Genomic DNA, 17,771 nt, shown 5'->3' on the forward strand with positions numbered 1-17,771 from the left:
GCGACTGGTTTCTGGGGATGAGCTGGAGGGTTTCAGAGGGTGGTCTGGTCAACAGGTGATGGATGGAGACAAAAAGTTTCAGTTAAAGTGGATAGATGAGACACAGGAATGTGATTTTTGCCTTGAGTTACTCAGCAGGGTGTGGGGAAGAGAGAAAGATAATTGCATGGGTGTGATGTTTTCTCAGGAGACGTTGCTTGGTTTTGGATCATCTGTGTTTTTCAACTTTATTTTGAAGCAAGTTGTTTTCTTATCTGTGTTCAGTAAAATAATTGTAAATCTGCTAATTAGAACTCAGCAAAATTATCTTAGACTTCAACCACATTATTAGTACATGTCGACCGATAATGTTGTTGTCTGTGTTTGTATGTGTGTTTGTATCATTAGCAAAATATCTCAGGAATTACTGAGCAAATTTGAATCAAACAATCTATAGCATGACGCTTAAATCGATTGGCCTTTAGACTCACTTGATTCAAGATGGCTACGACAGACAACCAATCTAAAAAACAAACCGACAAATTGTCTATATTCATCAATTTTTACAAATGTTGACCTAAAATTTGGTGTGGTAGTAGTTGACTATCCTGGGGGGGGGGGGGGGGGGGGGGGGGGGGTACTGTGAGGATCTGTGTTTTGTGTCTTTTGATCCTTGTATTTTTCTACTCTCCCTCATGTTGCCAACTCCTGCCACACCTGTCCCCTATCCCAATCATCCCAGGTGTTCTTCATTGTCTTTCTTTAGTGTTCCTTTATATTCTGCATCTTTGTGTCTCCTCATTTGTCCATGGATTGTCTGCTATGGTGTCCTGCTCTGTTCTCCCTCCATGTCTCTTCAAAGTAAGTTTGCTGCCCCATCAGCTTTTGTTTTGTTACCGTCTTAGTTTTAAACTCTGGTTTGAAAGGTGATGGGTGATATGCATTCTTTCAATGAATGTTTTAATTATAGCTTGTTTTGCGGATCAAAGAAGTTCAAACAAATGTCAATACTTATCAATGCCCTAAGGATTAGAAATGTAGTGAGTCACGTAGGTACGTGTCACTAGTTGTAGTATGACAAATATATGAGATATATGCATACTTTTTCACGAGTTCCTCATCTTTCTGACTGTGTAATGTCGTGTATTGAATTCAACAGAAATGTAACGAGAGACGTTATTTATCTTTGACCCATCAAAATGAATGGAGTCATTTATTTTCAGAATCAAAGTTTAACATCAAACATTTACATTAATTTGGCAAAATATGAAAGTAATAACAGACAAGTTTCACAGAAAATGAACTTCAAATCACTCGGCGGTGATTTGAGGACTTTGCTTCAGATATTTCTAAAATATCTGTACTGGTTTTGTGAGAGAGAGAAGAGTTTAAGATGAAATGGAGATTTTCTTACAGAGGAATATGTGAGGGAATTTAATCTGTTTGACCAGAACGTGCACGCTTCATCAGATCTCAGCTCGCTTCCGGTACACTTTAGTCGAAGAAGAGACCGTTACCTGGTGATGATAGATCAGCTCGATAGGGGATCCTCCAGACCTTTCAGCGTCTCCGTTGAGAGCTGCTGAAATCCTTAGATAGTCGTGCGTGGGTTGTTCAAACAGAAGTTATAATTCCAAACGTCTCTGACTCTCCTGCAACTCTCGAATTCTCTTCTATTCACTTCACCATTCTCCATGAATTCCCCATGAATTCTAACAAATTCTTCTGAATTCCTTGAGAACTCCTTGAGAACTCCTTGAGAACTAACTTGAACTGGGAAGTTGCCACATTTTAAATGGGTCGACTTCCGGTTCAATTTAGAGCTTTCTGATTCGTGGATGTACCAGAAAGAGGAGTGGTGTTTGACGTAAGGTATTATCAAAAGTCGAGGTCAGGGAAGGAGATTTGTTTTACAGACAGAAAAGATTATTGGAGAAACAGCAGACTTTTTGGAGCCTCACTCTGTTGTATCTTTCCAAATAGTAAAACATGACATCCCTTTTTCAGTAAACATTTAGTTGACCGAAGCTTCAACTTTCACATACTTACGACTTGGCTCATTTCAGACAGAAAATCAAGAAATGCATATTATATCTGATTTCTTCTTTGAATGAGGAATAAAAATCATTACTTACTGTTTATGTAAAATAAAAATGAGTAGTTCTTTTTCAACCTGTAAGCATTGAAGTGAAACTAACACAATTTGATTATCAAACATTTGTAAAACAGTAATGATTATAGAGGATTGTCTTTTCTGCTTGATTAATTCAAGAAAGAAAGTCACCAGATGGCTCAGACTTATTCAGATCAATGAAAATAACAGTCTCTGTCCATCTGGTAGATTTGAGGTCATCAGGGTCAGATAAGGGTCAGATAAGGGTCAGATCAGGTTCACTACAGAAATATAATAGCCCAGTGAGGGTATCGTCATTTTATGACCCAGAACATTCTGTTCAGAGAGGGATGGCAGTTAGAAACACCAGCACACACACTGAGATAATGATGGTAATGATTGTCATTCAAATTAAAAAAAGCAAAGCATTTTGCACCTCTGGACACACTTCAGGCACAACTTCCACGTCATGACAAGCACCAAGTGGATGTTAGTGAAAAAATGGACATTTTGCATCACAGCTGTCTAAGTAGAGGAGAAGTTTTCACCCCAGGAGATGGTAACTGTCTGTGAGGACTCAATGCGCAGGTGAATTAGTCTTACCTCATCTCTAGGAATTACAGATCTGCACAGCCAAACGATTGGAGCTAAAAGATGACAGCTGCCTGAAAACACATGATCCCCAGGAACACTCGTGGACTTTACCTCCCAAGTTCAAGAAGGCTGGCTTTCATCCTTGAACTTACATGCTGTCCAAAGCAGACAGCACGTGAGGAACTTGGTTTATCTCTTAAAAAAACAGTACTTGCAACCAAGTGAAGTATTTTCTTTTCCCCGCACAGCTTCCAGCTATGCACAGGGGACAGAAGCAGCATGCCATTAAATTAGTGTGGAGTGCCAATCTTCTGTCAGGTTCCATTTTAACTCGACACATCATCCACATTTCTCCAAAGCTGAGTTCGAAGTCCAGCAAATTTGTTAGAAGCAAATTTAAAAGGGATGTTGGGAAGACGTCAAATCCTGAGCTGAGGATGTTCATGTCTTCACTTTTTTAGGATTTGGGGGTTCATATGATGTCACTTTTGTGAAATCTAAATGAACGACAATGATCTTGAAGTAAAAAAAAAAAAAAAAGCACATTTTATTGAGCGTACGCATGCAGTTGTTTATGCATTTATTTTTTGTTCCTGCAGAAAGAAGCACCAGATCTTACAGATGAGCAGTTGCTTCGCCTGCTGGATGAATGTGAGCTGACAGAGAGCTGGATCTCAGATCATCAGAGGAATGAAGCAACATCATGGGACAGTTAAAGCACATCCGACTTGTCCATCTGCTGTCAGTGCACATCACATCATCATTTCAAAAAAGTGCTATCAACACAAAATTGTTGCCTAAAATGAGGTTTAATGAATGAAAACAGTCTTTCTGTTTGTAATATGTAGCTGGATTGCAACTTGTTGATTTAGTTTTGTTCATGACTGCATGAGAAAACAGATCAGCAGAGCCAATTTTTCTATTAATCTATAATTGACGAGAAGAAAATCAATCTTATTAAGTCTAATAAAGGGTTTGTTATGTTTGCAGAATGTTTTGATGAACACATAAACCTTGACTGACGGCAACAAGTCAGTTGGGTGAACTTTGAACACTGTTAGTCATTAAAGTTAAGCATTGCCCATGAAATATATTATTTCTGTTATACTTTGTTGTCACATGATGAAACCTCAGGTGAGCTTCAGTTTAATTTAGATCTGAATTCCACCTATACCTTTGAGAATGATCCATTCAGTTTAGTTCATTGTGGAAGCTGACACCAACTTCAATGTGCTCCTACTTTCACAGTCTGCACCTGGCTGACCTTTACCCATAGCCCCCCATGTTTCCACTCTCCTGGCAATCGACACCTGCGGACACACACTCCTTGTTTCATCCACACATTTTGACCCTGTCAAAATGGCAAGGACTATCTCACATTCCTTTTTACTTAAAACATATCCAGACCAACATGTTAAATCCCATCAGGATGCCAGTGCTGCATTATCTTCCAGGGAATCTCATCAGACACCTCAACTGGCTTTGAGGAAGCATATGCTATCACTTTACAGCATGATTGCACTGGATGGAAGCTACATTTTCTCTTATTTTTCAAGCATGTGCAGCATTTTTTGTTTATTATACCATGTATGTGACCCACACAATATGTTTCCAGAGTGGAAGGTACTATATGCTGCTTAGTTTGGGTAATGGAAACCCAGTGAGCTCACTCTGGTAAGAATGAGGTCACTCCTAATGTAAAGAGACCTGCAGCAAACTCTGTCTGCGATTTAGATAACAGCTGTTTTTTGACCATGTGAGACTTAAATTAGCTGCTGGAATTCTGTTTGCAGATGATCCACTGGGATCGAGGTGTACAACTTGAGTAACTCATCTGTTTAAATACAGGAAACAGGCACGTTTTGAAAATGTTTGGCGATTTAACACTCGGCAATGTAAAACTCCTGTCTACCACTCAAGAGGTCTGCTGTTGCGTGAAGACGAAAGATGTCCATGCATCTGTGTGCTGCTTAAGTGGGTTATATTTTATATTGAGTTTTTTGTCTAACTCCCATAAATATTCCCTTTTTCCAAGGCATCACTATAGTCAGCTTGCATTTCCTGTGAAAATGTTGTGTAAATGCTTATTGCTGAAGAACTTGCTGAAAAACAGCTGAAATTACCAGTAGCTATAAAAAAATTAAAAATAAAAACATGCTGAAATGGAAGAACAAATCTAATTTAACAGAAGAAAGAAACAATAACTTATTTGGTGAATTAGGTTTAAATGAACTAATTAAGCACAAAAATTTGAAAATTTGCTAAAAAAAAAAAAGCTGAAATGAGAAAAAAAAAAGCTAAAAAGTATCTGAAAAGGCAGAAAGAAGCTTAAACTACCAGAAGGAAGTGGAAAGAACTGAAATGAGCTAAAAAAAAAATGTGGCATTACCTGAAAAGCTATAAACAGCATAAAAAGAGCTAAGTAGTAGCTGAAAGAGCAAAAAAAGAAAAAAAAAGCTGAAAGGAACACAACAAATTAGCATAAAGAAGTCAATTAGGCTGAAAGATGCAGAAATGAGCAAAAACTAATATAAATTGTATGGAAAAAAAGCTAAAATAGGCAAATAAGGTGAAAAGCAACTAAAAAGCAGAAAGTAGCTTAAATTACCAGAAAGAAGCGGAGAGAGCACGTTTTTGCTGAATTAAACAGAAAGAATTTGAAATGAGTGCAAAAATGGAGAATTAAATGAAAAGACTAAAATTAGTATAAAAAGCTAAATAGTAGCTGAAATAGCAGAAAAAAATTTAACTTGTAGAAATAAGCTGAAAGGAGCATAACAAGCTGAAATTACCATAAATAAATTAAAAGAAGCACAAAAAGTTAGAAAGAATCTGAAAGGAGCACAAAACAGCTGAAAAAAATGTTTAAAATTGCACAAGGAAGCTGAAAGAAGCTGATGCAGAACAAAATGTGAAAAAAGCAGAAAAAGGTTGTAAACAAATCTAAAGATTTAAAGGGTGTAAAATGAGCTTAATTCATTTTCTATGAGAAAAAAATGGCAGAAAAGGATAAATATTACAAAAGCTAACGCTGTAATACTGAAAGTCATGTTGTCCTGAAAGAGCTGAACGTTTTGATATGATTTATTTGATACATTTCATATTTGATATATGATTTGTTGAAATTGCTTGTAAACTGCAGGACGAGCATCACACAACAAGAGGATTTAAGTTGCCTTGCACAGCAATGCTCATCTCCTTATGAATTTCTATGGAGAACACCATTACCATGATAGATTTGATCATTTCAAAAAATCACAGAGAAATAGTAGAGATGACATAGCTTTTTAGCTTAAATGACACCAAGAAGCTTCTTATCCCTTTTCTATACTTTTATTGTTCAGTTGACATGATAAAAAAAAATTTAAACAAAACAAAAAACAGGATTATAAACAGCACTATGGTACAAATGTTTATAGAAAAGCTTCACTAATAATTAAAAAAAGACGTACAAAATACAAAATATAACAAAGACATCCTCATGTCTGTGTGCAAAAAGGTTTATACAGATAGAAACGCTTTCAGAAGAGGTCACACCTCTAGATAAATTATTTAAATAGCATATATCTACACAAAAACCATAAACAGAATAATTTATCAAAAGAGCACGGGAAATACATATAGCAGAACAAGACAACATTGAATTTACCCTTTCCTGTTTAGGTTTACTACAAAAATATCTCATATACAGCATAACAAATTATACAAAAGTCTTGCTTTAAAAAAAGAAGCCATCAAATTTATTCTGTTGCTACAAGTGATTCTTGTGTGTTGCAGGCCTCAACACGAAAACATATGAGGTAATAATTGTACATAAAGGGTTTCCTTTTTCCCTTTTTGTCAAAAACACAAACTCAGGCACACTGCTCATGCACACTGCAGAAGCAGAATACTTCTCCCAGTTGGAAGCAATTTTACGTATTTGAAAAAACGTTGACTTACGATAATTGTAATGGGTTCCTCTTAAGCAAGATGCACGAGATGAATAAACTCAAAATGTTAAGTTTGTAAAAATCTACAGAAGCTGACCAGCCCTCACTCTTTGTGTCTCCTGATCGTCAATAAACACAAAAGGTATAATTTGCTGATAATTTATCTAAGGCCATGTTACATTTTTTGCAATCCTGCTAGCGTTTTTATGTTTTCTTTCCTGAGAGGAGAAATGTATTGGGCCAGCTCTACATCTTTTCTGCAGACAGCACCATGTCTGTAACAAACGGTGTTTGGTATCATCGGAGTAGTTCAAACTAAATTTCAAATTTCTTCAGCACTAGGCTTGTTGGGTGTTACACATGCAGAAACGCACAACATTCACGCTCTTTAATTGTATCGGTCATTCCATACTGTCCGTGGTCCCTCAGCAGTTCCTTCATGTTTTTTTTTTACCCCCCAAAGTTCTCCAACTGCTTTCTTCATATTGAGCACTGCATCTTTGAGTCCACAGCAGATGTATGTTAATGCTCAAAAAATATTATTTAACAAAAAAAAAAAAAAAAACTTTTCCCTTTGGTCCCTTGTCCACAGAGGAATAACAGTTCGGGTGTGCAAAGCAAAAAAATAAGAAAAAAAGTGACCCTTTTTCAATGCAGATCAGACTGAGTGAGCTCACCTCTTCTTAGCAAAGCTGAACTCACAATTTGATTTTGGTGCAGGCTTGTATTTTAACTTTCATTTGGCTTTAACTCCTGAGGTCCTTTCCCCATGTTAGCTCACTTGCTCAACATACCTCCAATGTGCAATTCTCAGAGGAAAACTGAAATCAATCTGGACCCTTTATGATCTGCACTGATACATTCTTCTGTTCTGAGGGTGCAGTTATGCATCTGAAAGAAATGACAAACAGACATGTTTAGAGACAGTCTAAAGTGGTAACAAGTCAACAAGAAGTGCTGAACTCTTATGTCGGAGCTTACCTTTACATTCATATTTAAGGTCTGAGAAGTAAACCATCTCTTGAGAGAAGACATACAAGCCAAGTCGCCCACCGGCATATGTCTTGTCATAGATGTTTCCAGAATCAGCCATGATTTTTTTGCCTTCGTACATGACCACCCTAAATAATACACATTCACATAAGCTCAGAACTGTCTTGACAGACTGTGTATTTGCTCTTGAATGTGATTTTGAGCTTACCTAATAAGTCCCGTCTTGGGTCTGTGAATGAGATGCCATCTGTAAGCCGTGAAGTCCTTCCACCCAATGTTCTTGGGGTCGTGCCACAGAGTGCGCACCTGAACGTGTGGATTGGCAACATTTAAAATGCGATTTGAATCAAACCTGATATGAAAGTGATTTCAAGTCACTTGAACCTGCTCTCACCTGTCCTGGGGTGTCTCCAGTGTGCCACAGAGCATTCCTCAAGTGTTCACCAGGCCCTGTTGTAGAATTGACCACTTTGATTGACAAGCCAGAGTAGCCTTGAGCTCTTGTAGGTGTGTTCGACCAGTAGGTCTGTGTGATCTGTTTCCACATGACTGTGTAGAAGCGGGAGCTGGACTGATAGCCAAACACAAACCCAGCATAATCGTCATCTCTGTCAGTGTTGATGAAGAAGGTCCCACTGAAATCCACAGCGCTGAACTCATCGAAACCTGAATTGAAAGTAGCACTGTAAGGATTTTCAATCACTTTTTCACCATGCACTTACAACAACATCTGTTTTTCCAGTCTACATACCAACAGCAATGCCAGGGTCACAGTTGACAGTCTGCACCAACTCTTTGCCTTGATGCCTAACCACCCAGTTGGGGTCAATCTGTGAAGTACCCTTGGGATCCAAAGGAACCATCTGGAATCGTCGGAAGTCAGTTTCGCTTATGTCAAAATTCTCGGGGCACACATCGTTAATGTCCAGAACATTGTCTTGGTCAAAATCATCTTTGCACACATCTCCACGGCCATCACCTGAAAGAAAAAAATTGATACAGAATTAGAAGGATGAATATTAAAAATAAGTACAGGTAACCTTAAATTAACACACGCCATTAATGTTTGTAGAGCTCACCATCAGAGTCCACTTGATCAGGGTTAAATGCCAATCGGCAGTTGTCTTTGTCATCAGGAATGCCGTCATTGTCATCATCATGATCACAAGCATCTCCCTTGCCATCCTTGTCGTGGTCTGCCTGGTTGGCGTTAGGAATGTAGGGGCAATTGTCCAAGTTGTTCTGGTGACCATCCTCATCAATGTCCTGGTTGTTGTCACACTTGTCTCCTATGCGATCTGAGTCAGAGTCAACCTGTGGAATAACAGAATTCAGAGATGAGGAGATTACACAAACACCAGCTCCTCATACCGTGAGACATTTATCCTCTATTCAAACAGCCCCTCTTTGTTTTTCAATAGTGTCCATATGAAAGATGTAACCCTTGTCCCTTGTCTTCATATATCCTAACAATGTTTCCACAGACAGGCGTGTGGTGTTCTTGCATCTCAGCAAATTATTCATTCATAATTTATTGAGGACGGGTGAGAATAAAAGCAAACTCATTGAATTTCTCCATCACAGCTATCACATTCCTATAATTTAATAAAATACATTTGTACATCTGCATCTTTTATGTCAACATAAGATGTGTCAATCAGGAAAGCTGTGGTGTAAAGATCGAAGATAACTTTAACTTTACCTGATCTGGGTTATGCTCCAGGGGACAGTTGTCACAATGATCTCCCACTTTATCCCTGTCTGTATCTCTCTGGTCCACGTTGTAAACATACGGGCAGTTGTCGTTCTCATTCAGAATGCCTATTATGTGCAAACACTGGCTTTAACAATGATTTCCAAGACTTCCGAAATATACCAATGTGATTTTATTCGGAATTATTACTTACCATCACCATCAATATCAACAGCACAGGCATCTCCTTCTCCGTTGTTGTCTGTGTCTGCTTGGTCAGTGTTGGCTTCAAAAATGCAGTTGTCACAGCTGTCACCAACATCATCCCTGTCTGCGTCATACTGCCCAGGGTTGTACACTCTCGGGCAGTTGTCCTAATTTTATAGAAAAATATGAACTTCATGACTAAAATGGGTCACAACAGAAAAAAATTTGCTTTTGCAAAACAAACTGATTTTCCACATTTTTTTTTTTTTTACTTGGGCTGAAATGTTATATTCCACTAGTGATTTTTACCACATGCATTTTTGTTGCCCAACTTTCCAAATCCACACTAAGAATTATGGGCAAACAGCCACCTAATCTACGGTTCTGGCTTTATGTGAAAATTATAGTACATTATTCCTTTGCTACTGACTTTCCACTGTGACTCTGGTGAAAGCAAAAAACCTGAGCACTGCATTCCTATTGCCCAGAGGAAGGATGGCTACAGCTGATTGCTATGTGTGGTCTCTGAGGAAAGCTTGGTTTGGGGCTAAAAAAACATTCAAGATTACTCACCCTATCATCGGGGATACCATCATTGTCATCATCATGGTCACATTCATCACCAAGGCCATCTTTGTCATGATCTTCTTGCCCAGAGTTTGGAAGGTTGGGACAGTTATCCTATAAAGGAACAAAAGGGAGGTTAAGAAGGCAATCATCAAAATGAGAGGGTGTACACGGCTTACAATGGTTTTTGTCCTGTGGGGTTGGGTTACCTTTTTGCAGTGATAGGTGGCGTTCTCCACACAGATTAGGTCTGTGTTGGGCCATCCATCCAGGTCAGTGTCCTCTCCACAAATCCGGCCATTCCCAGCATACCCAGGCCTGCACTCACAGCGGAACATGGACTCCGAGAAAACGCCCAAGTAAATGCAATTTGCATTTTTATGGCAGTTGTGGCTACCATCCTTGCAAGGATTACGGGGAGTGCAAACCTAAAGCAAATTACAGAGTTAAAAAATGCAATCTGTGTATATGCTAACCAAAACCACAGCAAACAAATAACAATCCAAACCTGTTTTTTAGCAGTTGCCTGTTCCACTCCTCTTCCGAAGGGTTGAGGACCAGAGAAACGTGCAGGACAGGGGAGACAGTTGTAACCTGGCTCAGTGTTGACACAGCGATGAACTCCGTTAAGAGTATAGCAAGCATCTGGAACTTCTTTGCACTCATCAATATCCTTGCATGTGATCCCATCACCAGTGTAGCCAATTGGACACTTGCCACACACAAAGGAGCCATCGGGAAAGCTGGTGCATTTTGCACCAGGGAAGCACGGGTTTGAAAGGCAGCCATCTGAGGACATAAACATATTTTACCTTAAAAACTTGATCACTGGAGAACTGTGCAGTTTTTCCTGATTGTTTTCAAAGTTTAGACACATACCAATAGGGCAGTCCTGTTTGTTGCAAACTCGAACCATTGCAGCATCACCAACGCAATCCTTTCCACCATACTTGGGTGCAGGGTCATTGCAGATATGTTTTCTGGTTTGGATTCCTCCACCACATGTAACAGAGCAAGTATCCCATGGCGACCAAGGTCCCCAACCCCCGTTGACTGAAACATAATAAACAATTATTATTATTTGACTCAATACAGAAAGTTTGCACCAAATCCCTTGGTTGAAATGCTAAACTCACCAGGACAGGGTGACATTTCGCAGACTTTGGTGTGGCGTCCCTCTCCCTGGCAGTCCCTACCACCCAGCTGTGGTGTGGGAGAGTTGCAGAGGCGTATTTGTGTCATGACCCCTTCACCACAAGTCACAGAGCAGGAAGACCAAGGCGACCAGTGGCTCCAGGCTCCATCCTGTTTGACTGTAAGCAAAGCACATAATTTTAATTCACAACGTTCTTGAGCAGGGATTTGGAGCAGTGTTAAGAAGTTCAATAACTTACAGCGTTTGTCACATTCCTGCAGATAGCAGTCACGAGTCTGGACAGAGGTTCCATCACACTTGCTGTTGATGCGGTCACAGGAACGTCCACGCTGCTGGATGCCGCGGCCACAAGTCACTGAACAATGGGTCCAGTCAGACCAGGCGGACCAACCATCCTCTGCATAGTCACTTGCTGTAAGGGACAGATGTAAAATAAGGAGTTATCTGAGTTATTAAGTGAAATAATTCTGACTGGGTTAAACAGATTTGAGGAGAAACTTACGTGTTCCACAGCGAGGGCAGCATTCTCCATCAGGCACAGTGGCGTTAGCGCATGGGATGAGAGGGCAGGAGATTTTGTGACACACAGTAGCAGAGTTCTGCATGGTGGAATAGTGAACAGCTTTTAGATGGTTGACAGCAACAATAACAACAATAACATTTGAGTTTTCTGATCTTGTTCCAAGACTTATTGCTACATTTGGAAAAGGAGCTTTGACGCAACTGCTGTGTTTAAAATAAAAACAAAAAGACGATGGTCTCCCACTAAAACTGAACTAATATTACAGTACATGAATAACTTTTACGAAAAGGTGAGAAGTAATAAAACCTAATGCTACATTATTGATTTCAGAGGATGTAGTGGCTTTCAGACTGGAAAAAAGTAATTCTAAAAAGGGGTTAATATAATTCAGAAGAAGCATTGCATTCCTGAGGGTGTGCTGATGCTTACCTGGCAGGTACACTCAGTGCAGCCATCCACTGTCCATTCATCTTGGTCCTTGTGCATAATGCCATTATAGATGCAGACGCCACTGTGGATGTCCATTAGATTTTTCAGAAGCTGGCTATCTGTAGACTGAGGGAAAAAGAGAGTGTGAGAGTGAGAAGGGGTTGCTTAGGACAGAGTATGGAAAACTTTTACTTTGCCAACGTTCCAGTACAGATGAATCATGGAGGGCACTGTGATTAAAACACTGCTGGAATCTAGGAAAGCGCTGCAAATGTGGCCAACAGCCAAACACATCTGTGCATTCACATGCCTCTCATTAATGATATGGCTTAGAGACAGATATTACAGCAACAAGTGGGTACACATAAAAATGCATTATGCAGCAGGAGAGATACACGAAGGAAGAAAGGGAGTGAATGATGGTCATTAGAGCTTACCACTTTTTGGAGTTCATATGACAGCTGCTTCACGATCACAGTGAGTCCTCTGAGCTCCTTAAACATGGTGGAGATGTCCTCACACGTGAAGCCACAGACGGAGTCCAGAGCTGGACGAGAGGAGAACAATAAATTATCTCAGCTCCTGAAGCTGTGGGGCAAAGACCCAGATATGACTCTTAAAGGAAGAGATGTCTCACCTTTAGATTTGTGACCAGTGTAATCGGTCCTTATGGCAGGGCTGGAACCATTAACCGGGTTGTCCAGGGTCATGATATCAGTGAGGGCTGCTAAAAGGGGAGAGAAGATAAATTGATTTCTAATTACTGTGACACACTTAATCTGGAGGTAGTGTTTTTTAAGACTTACCTCCACTTTGACATCCCTTATTTCTTAGAATGGCTTCCAGAGTGGTGCCAAACACAAAGTGAACATTTTGAAGCACTCCCTTCAAAATGAAGAAGAAAACAATTAGAAATGTTTAAGCCTTAATGAGATTTGAACAACGTGCATATTGTATATGTTTCTTACCATGAACTTGTCCTTTGCAGCCCCCTTTCCAATCCGGAGTCTGGCTTTGTCTGCCAGCTCCCGGGCCAGCAGGGTCTGGATGGGCACATCCAACTCTGACACATTGATCTCCTCACAGCCAACAAAAAGCTGAGCCCTGTCCTCCTGGACGAACAGCGTCAGGTTCTTCCAGTGTCCATTGGCCAGATCTGCATCGTCGATGGAGACCACCTGCAGCTGGTTCTCGGTGGAGTACACCAAATCCAGGGTGTTCGCCTTCCCGTTGGAGATGATCTCGAAAATAGGTCCGGATCCGTCGGTCTTCTCGATGGTCAGGAGGCTGCCCCTGGTTTTCTTGAACTGCTTCAGGTTGATGAGGAGGAGGAAGCCCCGCTCAGCCTGGATGGAGTCGAGGAGGTCCCTGAAGGAGCTGTCGGGGAGCGGGGGGATCAGGTCTGCATTCAGGACCTTGTACGCAGGGCTGTAGGGGTCTGCGCCTTTTACCAGACTCACTCCGTTGTGCCTCTTATTGACCCGAACCAGCTCAAATAAATCATACACACTGTTGTCATCACGGCTCTCTGACAGGAAAAAGGGAAAACTCAGGTCAGATGAATAAAGACAGACCTGCCATAAAATATAGCCTAAAACAAATTGACATTTTTTATTTGTAAAATAAAATAAAAAAAGGGGGTGGGGGAGTGATAATAAGCGACCACTCTCACCTGCCAGTCTCGCGCCCTCGCAGCTCCAAAGCAGCAACAGGCAAACGATGCTGCACAGCATCATCTTGAAATCTAAAAACTACTAATAAAAAAGCCCAAAATATGAACATTAATGATCACAAGCAAGCAAATTATGGACATTAAAGCGCAATAATAAAGATTTCTGCCAACCTTTGAATGAAAAAATGACTTCAAAATAGTAAAAAAGAAGAAGGTGAAGAAAAAAGAACTCCTGCTTCACTTAATATAAATCCTCCTCCTTTAGTTTTCAAAAGTTGCAAAGTCCTTCGTTATTCCTCCAGTTATTCAACTGACTTTTGCTTCTCTCTTAGGTGCTTTTTATGTCTTTAGAGGACATTCCTGAGCTCCTGTTTGGACCAATCAGAAAGCAGCAGGAGGAAGGGACGGACTTCTTACCTCACGATCAGAGGAATGATCCGAGACGCTCAGAGGGGAGACAGAAATATGCATTCCGGAGTTGAATTTCCATCACCAGACAAATATTTCATCTGCGCACCAAAACCAGGATCGTTTCCGGTCAAACAGACCTTATGGGTCTAATTGTTCCAATTATTTTATACTTGGGCTCAAAATCACGGTCGGGACATGTCTAATATTTATTTTATTTTATGATCTAGATCATATAGATAATATATATATATATATCTTGTAGATTTAAAGTGCAGACTCAGACAAATCCATAATCCTTTTTTTTAAGCTTCCTTTCTTCCCCTACAAGTTTTAGTTTCAGTTTATTCTCGTGTCAAACAGTAAAAGTTCCTCCTAAAAGAGTGTTATTATTATTCTGACCACTAGGGGGCTCACTGAGTAAAGAACAAACTGTTCTGGTCCAGGACAGAAAAAGGGGAAATTAATATTGCCTTTGGGGCTTGCTATTACTTAAAATCAATAAAATAAAATAAAAGTGTGTAAAAAATTTGAAGGCTTGTTCATTTACATCATTTTTAATGTAAACAATTTAGAAGAAATACTGACAAAAACTTTGCTAATGCTGCTGTCATCATCCCCTAATTTATGTACTTTATAAGTTAATTTATTATTTTCAAGTTGAGTTCTGCTCTAAAAAAACATTTTGCCATAAAATCATTCACTATCAGTAAATTATTGCTGCATTACCATACATCAAAACATCAATCTTTCTGTTTCTCATATGTGAGTGGTGCAAAATTTGAAACATTTATATTTTGAAAGATTTAGCAAAAAAAAAAAAAAAAATACACTACTACTTATTAAATGATTATTATTAATAATAAAAAAGCCAAATTGTTATCTGAAGAAAAAAAAATACATACAACCTCCTTAAATAAGAGCAAAATGTATTTTAGGTGGGACTACAAAACACTTAAACATTTAAACATTTACCTGGAGCCACATCTATGTTTTAAAGATGTATTTTTACATATTAAATAATATTATAACCGTAAGGGGGAGTGGTGGCACAGAGGCTAGAAAAGGTGGGCCTGTGATTGGAAGGTCGTCGGTTCAACTCCCCAGACCGACAGCATCAAAATGTGGGTGGGAAAAGTGAACCCCCCCACATGCCTCCATCCTGGGCCCCTGAGCAAGGCCCTCAACCCTCATCATCTCCAGCACCCTAGATGGTAGCCCCCCACACCATACAGACAGCTGTGCTAGTTAGTTCGCTGTGGCGACCCTAAAGAAGGGAGCAGCCGAAAGATGAAACAAAAAAAAAACAGTAATGTTATAACCACTGGTAACCCATGTGCAAATGCAAATTATTTTGTACCTTAAATATGTTTCCAAGAAACCATGGAGATCTTTTCACCTCTACCTCAGTTTCTTAGAAATCACAACATCCTGTTCTGTAAAGGGTTAAAGTTTACAGCTGAGCATCCTTTGACCTCGTCTCTCTCCTGCTGTTCTTTTTCATCACAAACTAAAGAGAGAGTTCTTGACAGAGACTTGCTTCAGCTCATCCCTCAACACATTTGTCCTTTTTTAAAGTAAAGATCGGTGTTTGGTAAATGAATCACACTAAACGCTGATGCTAATGCAAAGAAAAAGCCGAGGAATGAGAGTGAACGGGACTGAGATGAAAACCTTCTGGAAAGATGAGGGGAACACGGAGGCGCCTGCCTGCTGGGATGACTTGTGCTTAAAAGAGTGAGGGGCCGTCTGGCTAAAAATAGGCCGCGGAGCTGTGCTTGTGATGAGACGCAACATGCGGCGTTGTGGATGCCAGCATCTGCAGGAACGCAGGCTTTCGTTTTAATCGCCGCTGCTGTTTTTGTGACATGCCTGATTCACAGCACACACTGCTCACCTCGCTGGAACATAAGCCTGCAGGAGTTGACGGGGCAGAAGCGAAGTTTCACAGGTCAGACTGTTATCCAAGTGGAAAATGGCTTCAGGGCTGTGAAATGGGATCAAGGTGTGGTGGTTTAATGGAGAAGAATTTTGGAGATATCATAGGTAGGTGTGACTGGACACATCTCTCTTTCTTTCTCCGTCGGCATTCTTGTGAGCTCACAGTGTGGGAAAGGACTTGCCAAGATCTAATAAATACCTGTCATACAGAGATGAAACGGAAACAGCCCATAGATAGAAAGTGTTTATCCTTTGAGTTTTCCTCCCTCTGTTGGAGCTTTAGAACAAAGTCAGTAGGAGGGAGTTCAAATGGACCTAATCACTACACGTATCTGGACGAGTCCAGATAAAGATACCTCATGCTGCTGAGTCTATTTAATTTGCACTTTTTTAACCAGATATCTGCATCAATACACTAAACAAATCCAATGTCAACATATCATGTTTAAAGAGTTCAATTTGTAACCAACCAACAAGCTTAAAGCAAAAAAATGGACAAGCGTTTTTCCTCTGTTCTTGACCTACCGTCCATGGTTTATGTCAGCTGTGCCTCAATACGGCTGCCATCTTTGTGTTATACCGAGCCAACACATCTGAGGTGTGGGAGTATTTTTAAAATGCTAAAAATCAAACAATACCATCTGATACTTCCATTCTTTTACATTTAATTACAGATTACACACCACAAGTATGGTAAAGTTATTGAAATCATCGTCATCATGTAAAGAAAACCAGTTTATTTTGTTCCACCCGTTGATTTTAGAAACAACAAGGACATATAGTTGATACATCAGGTGAAACAGTTGAGCATTTTTATACAGTTGCGGTAGCTCTTTGTTGTTTGTAGGTTAGTTATTCAGAGTTTATCCGCTTTTTAAATTTTTTTTACAAATTTAAATGAATAAAAATGGTTGAACGTGGGTGATTTTACAGATATAGAGCTCAAATTTGTTGTGGTAGCAGCTGAGAGTTCGCCCCAATAAATATTTCAGGGGCTACCTGACTACACAAGATTTGTTTTTGAAACTTTGCCTAAAAAAAAATCAAGATTGGGACATCATTTAAAAGTTTATGTTTTAAACTCAGAGTAAGAGCATCTGCCTGCTCTAAGACCTCTGTTTATTTAAGCACTTAGAAAAGCTCTTGACACGAGCCAGCGTGGTTTGTTTACAACACAGTTAGCATGAGTTTGGCTCCTCTGGCTGAGTTGGAAAATGACTAAACTTTAACAGAATGAGACATGTACACGTCAATGTATTTTCCAAACCATCCATGTGCTTCAAATAATCTTCAAAGCACCAACTCTTTGTGTCGTTCTTACTTTGCTCAGGTGATATTGTCACTGTTTAAACACGTTATGAGGTAGTTTTCTATGAATCAGACAAAGAAAGGGCTCGCAATACGTCCTGACACTTTTCCAGACCAATCATGTCCTCCCACACGAGAGCAGCGCTGTCCTACAGTAGCAGGTCCCTGTCAAGATGACGTCAGTGGGCCCCAAATCCTTGATTGAGTAAGAGAACATGACAAACAGTCTGAGATGATTCCTTGAAACTACAGATGT

The 17,771-nt window shown here is 39.8% G+C and overlaps 2 protein-coding genes across 2 annotated transcripts in view; one reads left to right on the forward strand and one right to left on the reverse strand.

The window, feature by feature from the left end:
- Positions 1-3,402, forward strand: part of fsip1 (fibrous sheath interacting protein 1) — a 35,030-nt gene extending 31,628 nt beyond the window's left edge. The window contains exon 10 of the mRNA XM_037694771.1: positions 3,286-3,402. Coding sequence (XP_037550699.1) covers positions 3,286-3,402 — 117 coding nt within the window. The remainder of the gene's footprint in view (positions 1-3,285) is intronic.
- A 3,258-nt stretch (positions 3,403-6,660) lies between these two features.
- Positions 6,661-14,049, reverse strand: LOC119427410 (thrombospondin-1). The gene is made up of 22 exons (XM_037695016.1): positions 14,030-14,049; positions 13,859-13,940; positions 13,155-13,714; positions 12,993-13,071; positions 12,824-12,913; positions 12,624-12,733; positions 12,187-12,312; positions 11,737-11,833; positions 11,473-11,646; positions 11,215-11,391; positions 10,958-11,131; positions 10,587-10,867; positions 10,288-10,506; positions 10,085-10,192; positions 9,519-9,678; positions 9,314-9,432; positions 8,691-8,925; positions 8,363-8,590; positions 8,006-8,277; positions 7,820-7,917; positions 7,600-7,739; positions 6,661-7,509 (listed from the first exon to the last, which is right to left on the reverse strand). The coding sequence occupies exons 2-22, from the start codon at positions 13,920-13,922 to the stop codon at positions 7,502-7,504; spliced, it is 3,519 nt and encodes a 1,172-aa protein (XP_037550944.1). The 5' UTR covers positions 13,923-13,940; positions 14,030-14,049; the 3' UTR covers positions 6,661-7,501.
- Positions 14,050-17,771: the final 3,722 nt, after the last annotated feature.

This window comes from Nematolebias whitei, chromosome 21 (genome assembly GCF_014905685.2).
Source record: "Nematolebias whitei isolate Nwh7 chromosome 21, NemWhi1, whole genome shotgun sequence".
Lineage (NCBI taxonomy): Eukaryota > Metazoa > Chordata > Actinopteri > Cyprinodontiformes > Rivulidae > Nematolebias > Nematolebias whitei.